Below are 18,204 nucleotides of genomic sequence, written 5' to 3'. Positions count from 1 at the left end.
CACACACCATTTTGTTGTTGTTGGCTGGAAACCTTGTATGTCCAAAACTGTAATACTGTTCATTTTGTATTTATTATTTTAAAAACAATTCAAGATAGTGAAAGTAGCATTGTAGTTCTGCTATTTGATTTGAGAAATCTAGCCAAAACTAGTGGAGAAAAGATTGATTCAGTAATTCAATTCAAATCTCCATGATTCATTTGACACTTCAATTTCCTTAAAGGTGATACACCATGAAAATTCACTTTTCCTATTTTAAAACCTTTTTTTGGGGTCCCACTAGCACCTTCTATCCTCACAAAGTCCCATTTCAGACCGTTGTGTCTTTCTCTGGTTTTGGGAAGGTGGAGGTTAAAAGCATCCCACGGGTTCTCAAAACAGGCTGTCCAGATCTGCTGCCGTTTGTGACGTCATAAACGGCCGTTTTTTTTTTTTTTTTTTTTTTTTTAAATATATATATTTTATTTTTTTTTGGGGGGGGGGGGGGGGGGGGGGGGGGGGAATGCTCTGAGAGCCATTCAAAAATGAGAGGCCCTCTATTCAGGAGTGGTAATTTAGCCTCAAACCTTTTGAAAAACGTTTTTGGGACATAAACAATATGACATAAATACTTTTTAAATGCATGGTGTATCACCTTTAAGGTAACACTGACTATTTCATCCTGTTAGGTTTGGTAAAAACAACTTTTTCCACTTGTGGTTAAAGGAAAACTCCTCCCCAAATCACTTCTAGGCTCATTTTCCTACTTATATTATGACTGTCCATGGGGTCTATTATGCATAAATGCCCCTGTTGTCCAGTTTCTCCAGCAGAACCCAGCAGCTCTCATAACATAGAGTGGAGCCTACAGTATCCATAACTTTCCAACGTCCCATCGTGCATTGCGCAGAAGGCGTTGCGGCATTTCCAGCGCCGAAGCCGAGTGTGATCTACAAGCTCACAGCGGTTGCATCTGCGACGCAACGTGAGCTTGTATGTCTGCTGTTAACCGGATATGTCCCACAAATAATTCTACAGTCAATTCTGGCGGAAACAGGTGCATAAGACTATCGCTTTTTGTGGTCAAAAGTGATTTTCTTTTTCATGAATGTGTCACTAGTTACAAACACATCCATGTCTTGGTTGTCCCACACAAGCCATCACAATCTCATAAATCATGTTTTGGGCTGAGCATTCGGCTTCATGATTCATGAAAAATAAAAAGACTTTTGACCACAACAAATAGTGTAAAAGTGATAGGCTTATAGACTCCACTCTGTGTTATAAGGGCTGCTGGGTTCTGGTGGAGAAACTGGACAACAGGGGCATTTCTGCCTAATAGACCCCTGCATGGAAAGTAGGAAAATGAGCTTAGAAGTGATTTAGGGAGGAGTTGTCCTTTAAGGTGGTTAAGACGCATTTAAGGTGGCATTTTTCTCTTTCTGTCTCTCTCCCCCCCTTGGCACAGCTTGATCCAAAGTAGCAAAGAAACACTGCCATCAATCATACAGTGCACACTGTATGTCTGTCTGTGTGTTCACAGGTATAAGCACGACACAGACAGACAGACAGACAGACAGACAGACAGACAGACAGACAGACAGACAGACAGACAGACAGACAGACAGACAGACAATGTCTTATTCACGAACGCACGCACACGCGCACGCACACGCACACGCACACACACACACACACACACACACACACACACACACACACACAGTACCTTCCCAGACGAGGCGAGATGGGAAAGGAGGATTGATTGAAAGGTGGGAGAACGATCAATACTGCAAGAATAGAATAGTGGGGTTTGAAATAACACACACATGGATTACTGACAGAACGGAAGAGAGAGTGTGTGTGTGTGTGTGTGTGTGTGTGTGTGTGTGTGTGTGTGTGTGTGTGTGTGTGTGTGTGTGTGTGTGTGTGTGTGTGTGTGTGTGTGTGTGTGTGTGTGTGTGTGTGTGTGTGTGTGCGTGCGTGCGTGCGTGCGTGCGTGCGTGCGTGCGTGCGTGCGTGCGTGCGTGCGTGCGTGCGTGCGTGCGTGCGTGCGTGCGTGCGTGCGTGCGTGCGTGCGTGCGTGCGTGCGTGCGTGCGTGCGTGCGTGCGTGCGTGCGTGCGTGCGTGCGTGCGTGCGTGCGTGCGTGCGCAGGGGTGTCGCACAAAATCCTGGGCGCTGGGTACAAGGACTCAAATGTTGTGCTTTAAAGCTATACTGTGTAAGTTGCTCAACTGGTGGTCTGTAGCAGTATAGCAAACCGCGGTCGCGTTTGCTTTTTTCGTCCGTTTTTTCGCTCGCGGACCAGGCCGTCAGACCACCGCGTCCGCCTCGCCTCGCCGAGACGCTTTCAATGAGGTCTCCCGTGTCCTTCTACGAGCAGCGGCTGGGGAGTTACATGCTAGACTCCTCCAGTGTAAACACTGCAGTGTACTTCCTAAAACTTTAGCGATTTAACAGCTAGGACCATTTTAAGATTTGTTTTATAAAAAAAGTTACATGGTATAACTTTAACTATTGAAGAAATAGCAAATCTACAAGCAGAAAAAATAGCCAATCTACAAGCAGAAAGAATAGCAGATCTACAAGATCGCAGCACGGCACTCAGTGCCGCGCTGTGAGCTTATATGTCTGCTATTTTTGAAAAAGCGTGCAACTTGCGTGCAAGTCCGTCGCAAGTTGATGATGTCATAAATGTCAAGTGTGATCTATCCCTATGGAATTTATGGCATGCATGTGAAAATAAAAACAAACGTAATACTTCCTATGGTTAATATGAGCAACAAATCAATATTTCAAATGTGTTCGTGTTTTGTTTTTTTTTGCACATGCATGCCATAAAAATGACACATTACATTTATGACATCATCAACTTGCGACAGGCATTTCCCCTACTGAGTGAAAGATTAGCTATTTCTAGAAGAAATAAAATATTTAAGGTGTTTTTAATTTTACATTGTAGTTATAGAGGACAGTTATAATGTATTAAGACATATTTGTTGTATTAGTCAGGGATCACTTTAACACATATGGTGCCAACCCCGAGTTTCCCGAGTTTGTATTGGTACCACCGCTGTGCCAACCCAGAGTTTCCCGAGTTTGGGCCGTTTTTGAAGAAAAACATTTTTTTTTTTCAATTTTTTTTTCCTCAAAAATATGTCCCAGCGCAGCTGACGGCTAGTCATTGCATTTTCTCTCATTTTCATTCTTTCATTTCATTTGAAAGCTGAGGATCATAGCTACAAAATGATATATTGGTTGTGGAGATTGACCCAACAGTTTTGAAGATATGGCTTATAGAATGATGCCATGCTGAAATACTACTTTTGAGATATTCAAGTTCTAAATAAATGTCTAACCTGCAAATGAATGAATGAATGAAACTTTATTTATATAGCACCTTTCATGACAGAATGCAGCTCAAAGTGCTTTACAGTGCAGAACAAAAGTGTATACATAGTAACAGTAAAAATAAAAAAGCAAACCACACAGTACAAAACATTCAAAACTTCAATATAACCAAATGACCTGACAATCTCTCACATTAATTAAAAAAAGTCTTATTTACATGCAGAGTTAAGCTCTGGCGTTTAAGTGAAATGTAGCCTAGATATTTTGAGATGCATTTGTGGCTTTTCTCATTTTAGAAAAAAAAAAAAAAAAAAAATCATATTAGCAGTAGTGAAAAACCATGCCTTCCGAAATGACTGCCCCTCAGTCATGCTGAGTCACAAATGTTTTTTGGACCTCCAGAAATGTGTTAGGCATGATCGCGATCGCGAAATTGCATGTTTAACCCCCATACCAACCCATTCTTTCAAACATGACAGCCATATTTGTTTACATCTGAAGAAAACATAATGGCTGATAAATCATGAATGCCTGAATGGATTTCCAAGCGGATTTTTTTGTTTGAAAGCTGTGAACAGTGGGCACACACGTGGTGCATCATCTAGGCATGGGCGTGCACGATCCGTGCACTATAAATTACATGGAAGTCTATGGAGACCATGGCATCGCGGGACATTGAAGAGAAAAAATCATGGCACCAAAAAAGTTAATAAACAGAAAATACATTTTCAGGTATAGGTGACAAGCCTTCAGCCAACCAGGAGAGAGTAACCATTTATCAGCATAAAGGTGTTCCGTTTCAATTTTGTCTGTTTATTTCTTCTGTTTTCACTTGTTTAATCTCCATCCTGATTGGATAAAATGTATATACCGACCTGAAAATGCATTTCCTGTTTAAAGGGGCCCCACCATGCTTTTCGAATATATATTTTATATAAATATTGGTCCATTTAACGGTTTATAAAGGTTTTAGCCTAAACAACCACTCGGATATATATCACTGGCCAGATGGCCATTGGCCAAGCCATAGCCCATATCTGTGTGGCTGGTTCAGATAGGGATCTCCGTGTATTATTATTAATAAAGGATAAAATAAAAAGTCCATATATGGGCATTCCCAGAAACAAAATCTGTTTTATGGCCATATATGGAGATTTCGGATGTAATCTGTGGCATTTTACTAGTTTACATATTCTGTATTCCCTTTTGTGTTGTTGTTGTAATCTCTTCGCCGCTGAAAAAGAGGGACCCAGCCCTCGGTGTGTTCTCAGAGAATTAAATAAATGAAAAAGAGGGACCCAGCCCTCGGTGTGTTCTCAGAGAATTAAATAAAGGTCGAAACTAGACTGCACTCTGTCGAGGTGCCAACTTGCCTCTTGTGCACGCATGTCCATATATGGCCTACTTATGCGCCAGCGAGTACTACTTTCGCTGGCCGGCAGCCTGCACACATCGGTGTTGTCAGGTATGCATGGCAACCCCGGTTGTGTTGTGAGTGAGGTCAGACCAGAGCTTTGCTCGGCATATATAAGATTTGAAAATATTTTTGAATTCCATTTCATTCCTCAGAAACCAGAGGATTCAGCGAGAGAGACAAAAAACATATAGGGATTCGGAAAGAGGATAAATTCATTGTCCATTACCCAACAGAACCTAAAACTCCCTATCACTGTCATGTTATAGATGCAGATTGTCTGATGAACCGCCACTCCAGGAAGGAGTGTGGTCTCGATCTTCCCAGACTACGGTCTGCTGTTCCAGATCTCAATCGAGCCATGACGACCTCTACTGCCAAATGTCCATAAATGGACAGATCCCAGAATCCCTCCAGCAAATCGCCAGAACTGTAACCAGCCGGGAACCTGGAGACACAGACGAACCACGATATTACAGTCATCAAACGTTTACCAAGACTTTAACTCAACCAGGCGAAGTGAAGGCACATCAGCCGACTTATAAGAAAACTCACATCTGTAAACAGTGTGACAAGAGTTTCAGTAAGTCAAGTCACCTGAAGGAACACCAGCGTATCCACACTGGAGAAAAACCTTATCACTGTGGACATTGTGACAAGAGTTTCAGTCTGTTAAAGAACGTGAAGACACACCAGCGTATCCACACTGGAGAAAAACCTTTCATCTGTAAACAGTGTGACAGGAGTTTTAGTCAGTTAAGCGACCTGAAGATTCACCAGCGTATCCACACAGGAGAAAAACCTTATCACTGTGGACATTGTGACAAGAGTTTCAGTCTGTTAAAGAACGTGAAGATACACCAGCGTATCCACACTGGAGAAAAACCTTATCACTGTAAACAGTGTGACAAGAGTTTCAGTCAGTTAAGTCACCTGAAGAGACACCAGCGTATCCACACAGGAGAAAAACCTTTCATCTGTAAACGGTGTGACAGGAGTTTTAGTCAGTTAAGCGACCTGAAGATTCACCAGCGTATCCACACTGGAGAAAAACCTTATCACTGTAAACAGTGTGACAAGAGTTTTAGTCAGTTAGGTCACTTGAAGAGTCACCAGCCTATCCACCCAGCCAGCACGCCCCATGCCCAGTTAGCCCACATGTAGCCCATGTGGGAACCAAGTGGGCCAGCCCACTTCCATCCCAAGCCCAGCTAGCCCACATGTAGCCCATGCGGGAACCAAGTGGGCCAGCCCACGTCCATCCCATGCCCGGTTAGCCCACATGTAGCCCATGCGGGAACCACGTGGGCAAGCCCACATCCATTCCAGGCCCAGTTAGCCCACATGTAGCCCACGTGGGAACCACGTGGGCAAGCCACACGTCCATCCCATGCCATTAGACCTCATGTAGCCCATGTTGGAACAAAGTTGGCCAGCCCACTTCCAACCCATGCACAGTTATCCCACATGTAGCCCATGTGGGAACCATGTGGGCCAGCACACTTCCATCCCATACCCAGTTATCCCACATGTAGCCCATGCGGGAACCACATGGGCCAGCCCACTTCCAACCCATGCCCAGTTATCTCACATGTAGCCCATGTGGGAACCATGTGGGGAAGCCCACTTCCATCCCATGCCCAGTTATCCCACTTGTAGCCCATTCGGGAACCACGTGAGGAAGCCCACTTCCATCCCATGCCCAGTTATCCCACGTGTAGCCCACGTGGGACCCATGTAATTTGCCCACTTCAAGCCCATGCCCACGTGGTACCCAAGTAGCCCACCCTCGTACCCATGCGGGACCCATGTGGGCGTGCTGGCTGGGCAAACAGGAGAAAAACCTTTTTCTCTTGCTGTGTGACCTGGAGGTGGTGGTGGAGAGGCTTAAGTGACTTATATCCTGAGAGTGATGCAGGTGGGAGGCTCAAAACCCCTGACAGGTTCAACCATACCATACTGTTTTTTATTTTCTTTTATTATTACCAGTAAGACTCCGTAATCGGGAGATAAGCGACCGTCAGGTCGCAGCGTGATTTTAGGGCAAAATGTGAAGGAGTAGTGTCCAAAAATGTGTTTGAAGAAATCGGGCAGATGGTGGCGCTATATGGGACAGATCCATGTTGATGAAATGAGTGTAGACATGCTGTGTACCGATTTGCATGATTTTAGGGCAAAATGTGTAGGAGCAGTGTCCAAAAATGTGTTTGAAAAAATTGGCCTCATGGTGGCGCTATATGGGACAGATCCATGTTGATGACATGAGTGTAGACATACTGTGTACCGGTTTGCGTGATTTTAGGGCAAATTGTGTAGGAGCAGTGTCCAAAAATATGTTTTAAAAAATCGTCATGAGGGTGGCGCTAAATGGGACAGATCCACGTTGATGACATGAGTGTAGACATACTGTGTACCGATTTGCGTGTATTTCTTCTTTTAATGGTACCTCTGGAGGAGGTTGACGAGTTCACCTACCTTGGCAGCATTGTCAACAAGCAGGGTGGAACAGACGCAGATGTTAGAGTCAGGACTGGCAAGGCCAGGGTAGCTTACCTCCAACTAAAAAAACATCTGGAGCCCAAAAGACCTGGCCATCACAACAAAGATCAAGATCTTCAACAGCAATGTGAAGTCAGTCCTACTCTACGGTGCTGAGACATGGAGGACCACAGTAAGCACCACAGATAAAATCCAGTCACTCATCAATACCTGTCTGCGACGAATCCACCAGATCCTCTGGCCTAACACCATCAGCAACAAAGAACTGTGGCAACGTACCAACCAAAAGCCAGCAGATGAAGAGATCCTCCAACGGCGTTGGAGATGGACAGGCCATACTCTCCGTAAACCAGCCTCAAACATCACAAGACAGTCCCTCAAGTGGGACCCTCAAGGGAAAAGAAAGAGAGGTCGGCCACGAAACACCTGGCGCCGAGACTTTCAGGCAGATGCCAAGAACATGGGCCACACCTGGGGAAAGCTTGAGATGTTGGCTCAGGACAGAGATGCTTGGAGAACTCTTGTCGGCGGCCTAAGCCCCAGAAGGGGTAATAGGCGTAAGTAAGTAAGGTACTGTAAAGGGTGTGACAAGAGTTTCAGTCAGTTGTCATCTGAAGAGACACCAACGTATCCACACTGGAGAAAAACCTTATCACTGTAAACAGTGAAAACCACCTGCTGCACAATAGAGAAACAAGATATGACAGTCCTTTTATACCAGTCAAATACATATATCAGCCTCTGCACTGTCCTCAGTCTAAAGGCCACCACCACCGAGATGTAATGTCTATGAGTCCCTGCCCTCCTTCACTTCAGTTCAGTTCATTTTCATCTTTTCAGCTCTTTTGGACAGTTAACAACTTGGGAGCCAAACTCGTTCAGTGACGAGTTAAGGCCACTAGGTGTCCCCCTGCCAAAAGGAGTTATCTCGTTGACAGACGAGGCAACATAGGGTTAACTGTACACGCTGCTGGCTGCCCTCTGAATGACCCGAGTCCATTACGTCACCCCGCAGCAGACACAGGCAGTGAGAGAGAGAGGTAGAAAATGGCGGAGGCAGCTTGTATTGCTTTACATTCTACTTTGAAACATAAGAAGGGCTTAGATCTGATTGTTTTCATGGCGACACTTTACCGCGATGGTCGGCTCCCGTTTGGATTATAGTTTCGCGAGCTTTTGTAAACAAAGGGATTATCTTCCTCAATCGTCAGCGGACACCCACGTGCACACGCACGAAGCTTCCGAGGCACTTCAAAATAAAGCGTAAGTGAATGGTGGCAGCAGCAACAGCTAGAAATGTTATAAACCTTAGCAGCCCATGTGTTAATAAAAGTGCTTGTTTGTTATCAGTGCATCTGAACATAGTAGTATAGTATCAAAAGGTAATAATACATACATAAATAAAGAAGAAAAGTTAAAGTTCGAGTCCATTTGTCATGATAGTGTCCAAAGCACTAAAAAAAGGGGAATGGGGAGAAGCATAATGCTTATTGAGCCCTACTCCTCAGTCTCATAGTAAAATGTAAGAAAATAAGAAATAGTAAGATATACATAACGTGTTTTTTTTTGTTTTACAGATACGTATACAGCATGCCCTCAGCATGTGATCCTCGCTCTCATTTATTTTTTTCAATTCAATTCAATTCAATTCAATTCAATTCAATTCAATGGGCTTTATTGGCATGAGAAAACATACGTTTAACTTTACCAAAGCAGAAGTGTACACAATACAATACAATCAATCAATATAAAACTATCAAAATAAAACATGTACAATTTGAAGAGATTACTGGATGCAGACAGTGCAAGGATGTATACACCACCATATAGTCTTTAAGGTGGTTGGGTTCCATTTGATATCCTTCTCCTATCACAGCAGCTCACAAATCTTGCTGCTGTGTTTGCACATTGTACATTCTTCTCCCAGTAGAAATGGGAGTTTTTCATCATTGGTCATGTTTCCAAACTCTCTTTGTGTGGTTTATGATCTGTGGGAAGTATGTGTCTGTCTGTCTTTCTCTCTCTCACACTCACAGACTCAGTTCACTCTCTCTCATGTAGAGTCAAACTCCACAGAGAACTAGAGGACTAGACTGCAGTCTGTCGAGATAACAACTTGCGCCTTTTGTTCTCTAGCCCAGGGGTTCCCAAACATTTTTGTCTCAGGGCACCCCATAAATATTTATTTTAATCCAAGGCAGCCCTACATTATAATTTTCACTCCCATCACCTTATATTTATAGCATATTGTCGTTGTCGGGTGGAAACCTTGTATGTCCAAAACCGTTTGTTTTGTATTTATCATCTATTACACGATTTAAACTAGTGAAAACAGCAGATCTACAAGCACATTTTTTCAAGTGTCCAAATAAATTCGAAATATTATCAAGTTATCTCGCTGGCATCCCTGGACTGCCGTCACGGCACCCCAGGGTGCCCCGTCACCCACTTTGAAAACCCCTGCCGTAGCCCATGTTTATTGTAATTGACATGGGCAGTTTGGTTTGAAAGTACTGAATGCGTGGGAAACATATCAGTCTACTTTTAGATCCATAGGGTTAACATTTTTCAGGACTTATGCAGCGTATTGTCCAAGACTATCGGAAAGAGGACGTTTATTAAGATATATTTTTAAGATGTATTGTATTGTACACTTCATCAGGGGTGTCACACCAAATTCTGGGCCCTGGGTACAAGGATTCACTCACATTCTGTACTTTAAATATTGAAAAATAGCAGATATACAAGCTCACAGCGCGGCACCGACTGAACATTTGTGCGGAGTCTGAATATTTCAAATCCTTCTAAGGCTTTTTGAAAAACCTATGTTGTCAGTGGTGCTCAAATATTTTCATGTGAAGGACCCCCAAAGTTATATGTATTTGGCCACGGACCCCCCATCTCAAAATATTAAGTTCCAGGGACCCCCCAGAAGCTAAATTTGAGTTACTAATGTTCGCTTAAAAAGTACATATATTCAAAGATTTGCACACATTTTCACGACTTTTCAAAAATAGCAGATCTGCAAGCTCGCAGCGTGGCACCGAGTGCTTGTAGATCTGCAATTTTTCAATAGCTAAAGTATAAAATAATTAAGGGCCCCTCCACCTTGGGCCCTAGTAACTCAGTCCCCCCCCCCCCCCTTGTGACGCCCCTGCACTTATTCTATTCTTTTCCCACTGTGCAGCCAAGTGCCTTCCTCACTTTAGGATCTTAGTACTTCCTGTTGTTATCAAAGGTGGATGTTCATGTGCCGATTTGATGTTTTGATTGATCTCCTCAGTTGTATTGGCATTCAGGCAAAGACCAACCTTTACATAGTGTAACTCCACTCTGTTTAAAGGAGTCATCCAGACCAAAACACATATAGGGTTAAATCTGTCTTTTATCATACCCCTTTATACCTGCTTTATTCAATTTTTTTCATAGCTGCCCCTGTTGCTAGATTTCGGCTGCCCCTGTTGCTAGATTTCGCAGTCCCTCTCATAACTAACAGAGAGTATAGCCTTTATACTAGTGCGGTTATTTCTTCAGCTTCAAAGTTAGTATTTTTTTATTGGATTGTGTTTACACAACGTCCTGAGACCAACCAAACCGCTGTTTTGACCTCACAGGCACCCTTACTTGTCAAACCGACCCCTCCCTCCCCTCTCTTTCTAGCCTCTCCTCTCCCTGCTCTGGTGCAGAGCAGAAGCCGTTTGACAAGTAAGGGTGCCTGTGAGGTCAAAACAGCGGTTTGGTTGGTCTCAGGACGTTGTGTAAACACAATCCAATAAAAAAATACTAACTTTGAAGCTGAAGAAATAACCGCACTAGTATAAAGGCTATACACTCTGTTAGTTATGAGAGGGCCCGCAAAATCTAGCAACAGGGGCAGCCGAAATCTAGCAACAGGGGCAGCTATGAAACAAATCGACTAAAGCAGGTATAAAGGGGTATGATAAAAGACAGATTTAACCCTATATGTGTTTTGGTCTGGATGACTCCTTTAAGTGCTTCTGAGCTTTCTTCACGTGGTTGGAGAGTAGGCTCATGTCATCCTTAGAACAGTACCTTGTGTTGTTATGAGAGGTGGATTTTACAATTACTGTTACCAGTCGGTGATGCATTTTTCTTACACGAGGTTCCCCTTCACATGCAAGTGCCTCACTTTTACACACTGTAATTACATAAATCAAGGACATTTCTGTTTATTTTTTTGTATCGGAAAAAGTATCGAACCGTGACACCAAAATATCGAACCGAATCGTGTATTTTGTAAACCGTTGCACCCTTAACATACTATATTCTCCGCAGAGGACGCAACATGAAAACTGAACACAGCGCCTTGCTTCACTGGCTGGCACAAGTAATGAAATGGAAAAAGAAAAAAGAAAGGATAGTGTCCAATGGACGGATGGACCCATAAGGGTTCCATTTGTACACTGTAAGGGTCCATTTGACAATTGTGAGGACTTTCCTGGTTCCCCCAGGAAACAGTATGTTTAAAAAAAAACGCACTCACATATTGAAGTACAGTATAGATATACAAGCTCACATGTTAATGTGTGCGACACCGGTGCATGGTTAAACTCATGCTTTAGGGTTAGAGTTAACAATGGCAAAAGATTATGAAAACTTTTTTTTTGTAATTAAATGTCCTCACAAGTATAATGTAATAGAAGGGTGTGTGTCGTCCAGAGATAAGCAGCTCCACACAGAGCGTCTCAGTCAGCACTTTCTCCTCTCGTCTCCTTCAACTTTCCAAACACTTAAAACTCCCAGCCGCCCCCCCCCCCCTCCCTCCCCCCCTTCCCTTTCACATCCTCCCTCTGTAGTCTCATCTGCTGTCTCCATCGCTATCCCCAAGTCTCTCACACACTCACGCTTGCGTACACACACACACACACACACACACACACACACACACACACACACACACACACACACACACACACACACACCACTTTAATGAGGAGTAGTGATTTCATCGCCCACCGGAGGCACCTTGAACCTTGTGAAGCTGTTGACTGTTATGTAAAAGTGAACTCACGCACGCACGCACGCACGCACGCACGCACGCACGCACACACACAGCCTCACACTGTAGACTGTGTCTGCTATTGGTGGTGTTGTTTAGCTCTCTAATTAGCTGTTGTTACAGTTCTACTAGGCCAGGGTTTCCCAATAGGCGGCCCGCGGGCCATTTGCGGCCCGCGGGGGGATACTGTACCTGCCCCCCCCAACCCCAGTAATAATGGTGGTATAAGAGCAGCAACAACACTAGTATTAAAGTAGTTTAAATCATTTTTAAAATGATAAATGCAAAACGAACGGTTTTGAACATACAAGATTTTCACCCGACAACGACGATATCTGAACTGTCGCTGGAGTAGTGGGAACGCCACCGTCGCCCCCTGCAATGTTGTGGCCCTCAGCTGGGTACCCTAGACATAATTCAATTTTGTGGCCCTCAGCTTGGTACCCTAGACATGATTCAATGTTGTGGCCCTCAGCTTGGTACCCTAGACATAATTCGGCCCTTGGGGAAAACTAATCGGGGGACCCTGTACTAGGCAGTCAGTGGTGTAAAGAAGTAACTAAGTACTGTACGTAAAGGGGAAGACCACCCATTTTCAATATTGAACTATATCATTAATATACCTTAGAGGAGTTGTGTGGAAATAATAAAAAAAAAGTTCCCCCTCTTCTGTGTTGCCTAGAACTGGAGGATTGATTTTGGGGTTTGTATTGTAAAGTACAACGTGATGACATCACACCATTGTATATGTACAGTTTTGAAATATTTGCACTTGACTATTTCCACATTTCTGTACTTAAACTTCTACTCCACTATACATCTCGGATCCAAACTATTGTACTTTTACTCCACTGCGTTTATTTGAAAACTTTAGTTACTAGTTACTTTGCAGATATACATTATATTATTTAAAAGAAACGTGTTGCATTGTGACACGGTATGAGCTTGTGGATCTACTATTTTCGAAAGAATCTTGAAAAACATGTTTTTTGAACAATATCGAATATGTTTGAAAACATTTTAACAACACAAATCTAGTATGGGCGTCCAGTTGCTCAAAAGAATATTTGTCATGAAAATGTTTGAGAACCTCCATCAGCCTAGGTCAGTGGTTCGCAACTCTTTCAGGCCGCGACCCCCAAAATAATCATAATTATTTTAACTGGAGACCCCCCCCCCCCCCCCTACCCTGACGAGCACTGAGAGTTGACATTTTTGTATAACACGGTTCTCTTGTGAAAATAGCAGATCTACATGCTCACAACGCCTCGCGCCGCGAGGCGTTGTGAGCATGTAGATCGGCTATTTTCACAATTTCTGCCTCTAATATTTGACAATTTGGCCAATGTTTAATTTGTCATTTTAGAGGTATTAAAAAGTCCTTAAATTGTCACTTTAGAAATGTGAAGATACTTACCCTTCATTCACTTAAATGTTGGTTTGTTTATTGTTGAGTGAGAAAACAATGTTGCACATTAAAGGGCCACTTCACCTCTGGGACAACCCAATCTTATTTTATTGTCGTTTGGGACACGATCAACACAACGAGTTATTTTTTGTGTTCAATCTGTTTTTTGAGATATTTTAGTATTTCAGCATATGTACTAGTGATGCGTTTTGCATCATGCAAAACGCATCACTAGTCCTGCTGAAATACTAAAATATATAAAAACACAGATTGAACACAAAAATAACTCAGGGTTGTGTTGATTGTGTCCCAAACAACAATAACATAAGATCGGGTTGTCCCAGAGGTGAAGTGGCCCTTTAAGTTAATCATCTGGGGACCTCCCAACATAATGTGGGGACTCATTGTGTCTGCGCTGCAGGTGCGGCCGGTGGGCTACGACGGCAACAACCCCACCTCGGTGGCGGAGTGGCTGGAGTCTCTGGAGCTGGGAGACTACACCAAATCCTTCCTCATCAATGGATACACGTCCATGGAGCTGGTCAAGAAGATCTGGGAGATAGAGCTCATCAATGTGAGTACAATCTCTTTCTCTTCCAGCTGTACCAAAACATCACCCTTTTGCATATCGTGTTGATGGTTTATGAAACACTGTCACAGTTCGCTCCTCGCGGTCCTGCGTGGCCGCGTGGAGCCAGCCATGCCACATTGACACCACGTAATCAGATACACTGGACACTGAATGTACAGATTTAAAGTTTTACTATGTAACTTTTTTTATAAAACAAATCTTAAAATTCTCCTAACTATTAAAACACAAAAGTTTTAGAAGATCCGCGCCGTGAATTTCAGCCTGTAAAGCCTTCTCTATTATGTAAACTGAGATCCTTGCCGTGGACCGGATCTCGCGCCAAAATTGCGTCATCACACTACCGGCCAATCACAGCGAGGGTTATACAACTGCCGGCCAATCACATCGCATCTTGAAGTGGGGTCGCCATTTTGTTGTCGCCGGTTTGTACCATCCAGTCTCTAGGTAATTTCGCCTACCAGGCAGGGTGAAGGAGTGTATCTCTGGAATTACTGAACGCACAGGAACAAGGGACCCCTCCAAAGATAGATCTCAGCGAGGTGGAGGCAGACGCGGGGGTCTGAAGGTACGAAAAACGGCCGAAAGACGCGGACGCGACCGCGGTTCGCTATAGGGCTAATGACCACTAGGTGAGCAACTTACACAGTATGGCTTTAAGACTATATTTGTGGATTGAAAGCTTTGGCTGTTCTATAGAAACTGGTCTGGACTTTATTTGTTATTGAACTTTGAGGCTTTGCCCTTGTTTTTGAGTTTTGGACTTTAGGCCTTGTTGCCTTTCTATATCTTGTCTTGTATTTTGGTTTCGCTGTTGTGTTTTGGTTTTGCTTTATTTTGTAGTTTTGTACCCAGTGTTTCCTGTCTGCCCCTGTAGTTGTTTTCCTGCCTTGTCTAACCTCACTTTGATTAGTTATGTTCTCCTCCTGTGTCCTATTGTGGCCCAGCCAATCCCAGTGTTGATTGTTGTTTGAGTTCACCTTTGTCTAGTTAGTCCTGTGTATTTATACCCCTCTGTTTGTCCAGTTAACACTTAAGTTGCAATGATTTTTTCTCTTCAATGTCCCGCGATGCCATGGTCTCCATAGACTTCCATGTAATTTATAGTGCACGGATCGTGCACGCCCATGCCTAGATGATGCACCACGTGTGTGCACACTGTTCACAGCTTTCAAACAAAACAAATCCGCTTGGAAATCTGTTCAGGCATTCATGATTTATTAGCCATTATGTTTTCTTCAGATGTAAACAAACATGGCTGCCATGTTTGAAAGAATGGGTTGGTATGGGGGTTAAACATGCAATTTCGTGATCGCAATCATGCCTAATACATTTCTGGAGGTCCAAAAAAAAAAATTGGAAAAAAAGCTTGAAAAAAAAGAAGAAAAAAAAAAAAAGTTTTTTCTTCAAAAACGGCCCAAACTCGGGAAACTCGGGGTTGGCACAGGGGTGGTACCTTTTCAAACTCGGGAAACTCGGGGTTGGCACCAGATCTGTTAATTGTCGGTTCGTCATCGTAAGTTGTGGTTTACTTTGCTGTCTTGTTGCCTGCTCTTGTTATCTAGTGTATCCTGTCTTAGAGTAGTCTTGTGCCTCGTGTTTTCTTTTTGCCCTTAGTTTTCCCAGTATAGTTTTCCCCTTCTTGTATTGCCTTCGTTTGTTAATAAATATCCTTGCATCTTCGCTACCCTACCTTTGACTATGTTCGTTCTGCGCCTGAGTCCTACACCTCCTGAACCAAACCATGACAAACACATGTGCTAGCCTGGTTAATAAACCAGACCGCACAACACCACCCCGTGGTGTAGTGTGTGATAGAGTCTTATATTAACCAGGCAAACACAGTGCTACTGTGTGGGGGCACAGTTCCTTTCACTCTGTTTCATGAATTCCAGAATAGGACTTGGCCTAAACAAGATTGTATATAGAAGACTAAATATATTGACAATTGACTACAAACCAGGGGGCCAGTTGTCCGGATTTAAAATGAAACAAACACAGAACTGAAAGTTCCTATGATTGGCCGCTAGTTTCGCTGTTCTGGTACCAGAAGCAACATGTTCTCCATAGGATTCCATTCCATTGCCCAAAACTTTTACATTTGAGTGAAGCATCTCACAAAAAGAATCCACACTCCATGGTTGTGTAGACAATAGCTTAAACTTTAATCCATCACAGTTTACAATTTAGCCTGATTTCAGACTCAGATCACGCTTTAGTCTGAAACTGTGCCCTATTCTGAACCATTTCTGGGGGAGGAACTATTGTGCGAGCGTTGCACGGTGATCGCGACGCACGGTGATCGCGACGCACGATCGCGGCTTGTGTGTGTGTTTGTGTGTGTGTGTGTAGCGGTTTCATGCCAGTAGAGGATTTCTGCAAAAAAAAAAAACGCTCCATTCTCATTGAAACGCATTGGCGGATTCCACTCTCAGGTATGTTGGTGTGTGGGCACCCTAACAGAGGATTTCTATATCGCGGCATTGGTACTTTTACTTTTTACATCCTGAGTACTTTTTCCCCACCACTGTCATTGTCTCCTCCGTGGCACTGTGTGTCTTGTGTTGTTGTTACTGTACATACTGTACATACGAGTGGTTTGCTGGGTTTGCGTCTTGAGATGCTAAGGATCTTGTTCCTTCCACGTTTCTGCTCCTTGCTTCTGCCCTCCAGCGGACGGGAACGCGATGAAGGGCAGACGAGTTGAGTTCTTTTGACGCGCCGACGAGCGTTTGGTTTCCGAGGGCTGTCAAAGAGGGTTTCCAGCTGAGTGCCTCTTCCAAATGTAACCATACGCTCGTTCTGAGGGTCTGGGTCTGTGTGGCGTCTGCTTTGATGCCACGGGAGATGGGTGTGCTCTGAGCAGGGGCGTCACAAGGGGGGGGTGGAGTGGGACTGAGTTACTAGGGCCCAAGGTGGAGGGAGGGGCCTTAATTATTTAGCTATTGAAAAATAGCAGAAGTACAAGCTCACAACCAGCTTGTAGATCTGCTAATTTTGAAAAGTCCTGAAAATTTGTGCAAATCTTTGAATATATGTGTTTTTTAATAAAACATTTGTAACTCAAATTCTGCTTCTAGGGGGTCCCTGGAACTAAATATAGGTTTAGGGAAACAGGTTTAGGTTTAAAACCTTTGAAGGATTTGAAATATTCAAAGACTTGCACAAAATTATATCTGCTATTTTTCAATAGTTAAGATATATATATATTTTTGGGGGGCTTTTTCTGCCTTTATTGATAGGTGTACGGTAGGCTGACAGGAAACTGGGAGAGAGATGGGGGGGAGGGGGGGGGGTGACCAAAGCAAAGGTCGCCAGGATCGGGACTCGAACCTGCAACGCTGCAAGGGCTGGATCACCAGCCTAGGTGCCTGGACCACTACCCTGTGGCCCAGCCTGGACCACTACCCTGTGGCCCACTACCCTGTGGCCCAGCCTGGACCACTACCCTGTGGACCACTACCCTGTGGCCCAGCCTGGACCACTACCCTGTGGACCACTACCCTGTGGCCCAGGCTGCCTGGACCACTACCCTGTGGCCCAGCCTGGACCACTACCCTGTGGACCACTACCCTGTGGACCCACCACTACCCTGGACCACTACCCTGTGGACCCACCACTACCCTGGACCACTACCCTGTGGACCACTACCCTGTGGCCCAGCCTGGACCACTACCCTGTGGACCACTACCCTGTGGCCCAGCCTGGACCACTACCCTGTGGACCACTACCCTGTGGCCCAGGCTGCCTGGACCACTACCCTGTGGCCCAGCCTGGACCACTACCCTGTGGACCACTACCCTGTGGACCCACCACTACCCTGGACCACTACCCTGTGGACCCACCACTACCCTGGACCACTACCCTGTGGACCACTACCCTGTGGCCCACTACCCTGTGGACCACTACCCTGGACCACTACCCTGTGGACCACTACCCTGTG

At 44.3% G+C, this 18,204-nt stretch overlaps 1 protein-coding gene across 2 annotated transcripts in view; it reads left to right on the top strand.

The window, feature by feature from the left end:
* Positions 1-18,204, top strand: part of LOC308309193 (ankyrin repeat and sterile alpha motif domain-containing protein 1B-like) — a gene marked incomplete at its 5' end in the record, with an annotated part of 162,184 nt that overhangs the window by 44,194 nt on the left and 99,786 nt on the right. For both annotated transcript variants that reach the window (XM_080754684.1, XM_080754683.1), the window contains one exon: positions 14,094-14,246. In XM_080754684.1, coding sequence (XP_080610810.1) covers positions 14,094-14,246 — 153 coding nt within the window. The remainder of the gene's footprint in view (positions 1-14,093; positions 14,247-18,204) is intronic.

The sequence above is a fragment of the Nannobrachium achirus genome (genome assembly GCF_963921795.1).
Source record: "Nannobrachium achirus genome assembly, chromosome: 23".
NCBI classification, from domain to species: Eukaryota; Metazoa; Chordata; class Actinopteri; order Myctophiformes; family Myctophidae; genus Nannobrachium; species Nannobrachium achirus.
Note: the sequence above shows the minus strand (reverse complement) of the source record. Positions and strands in the feature narration are given on the sequence as shown.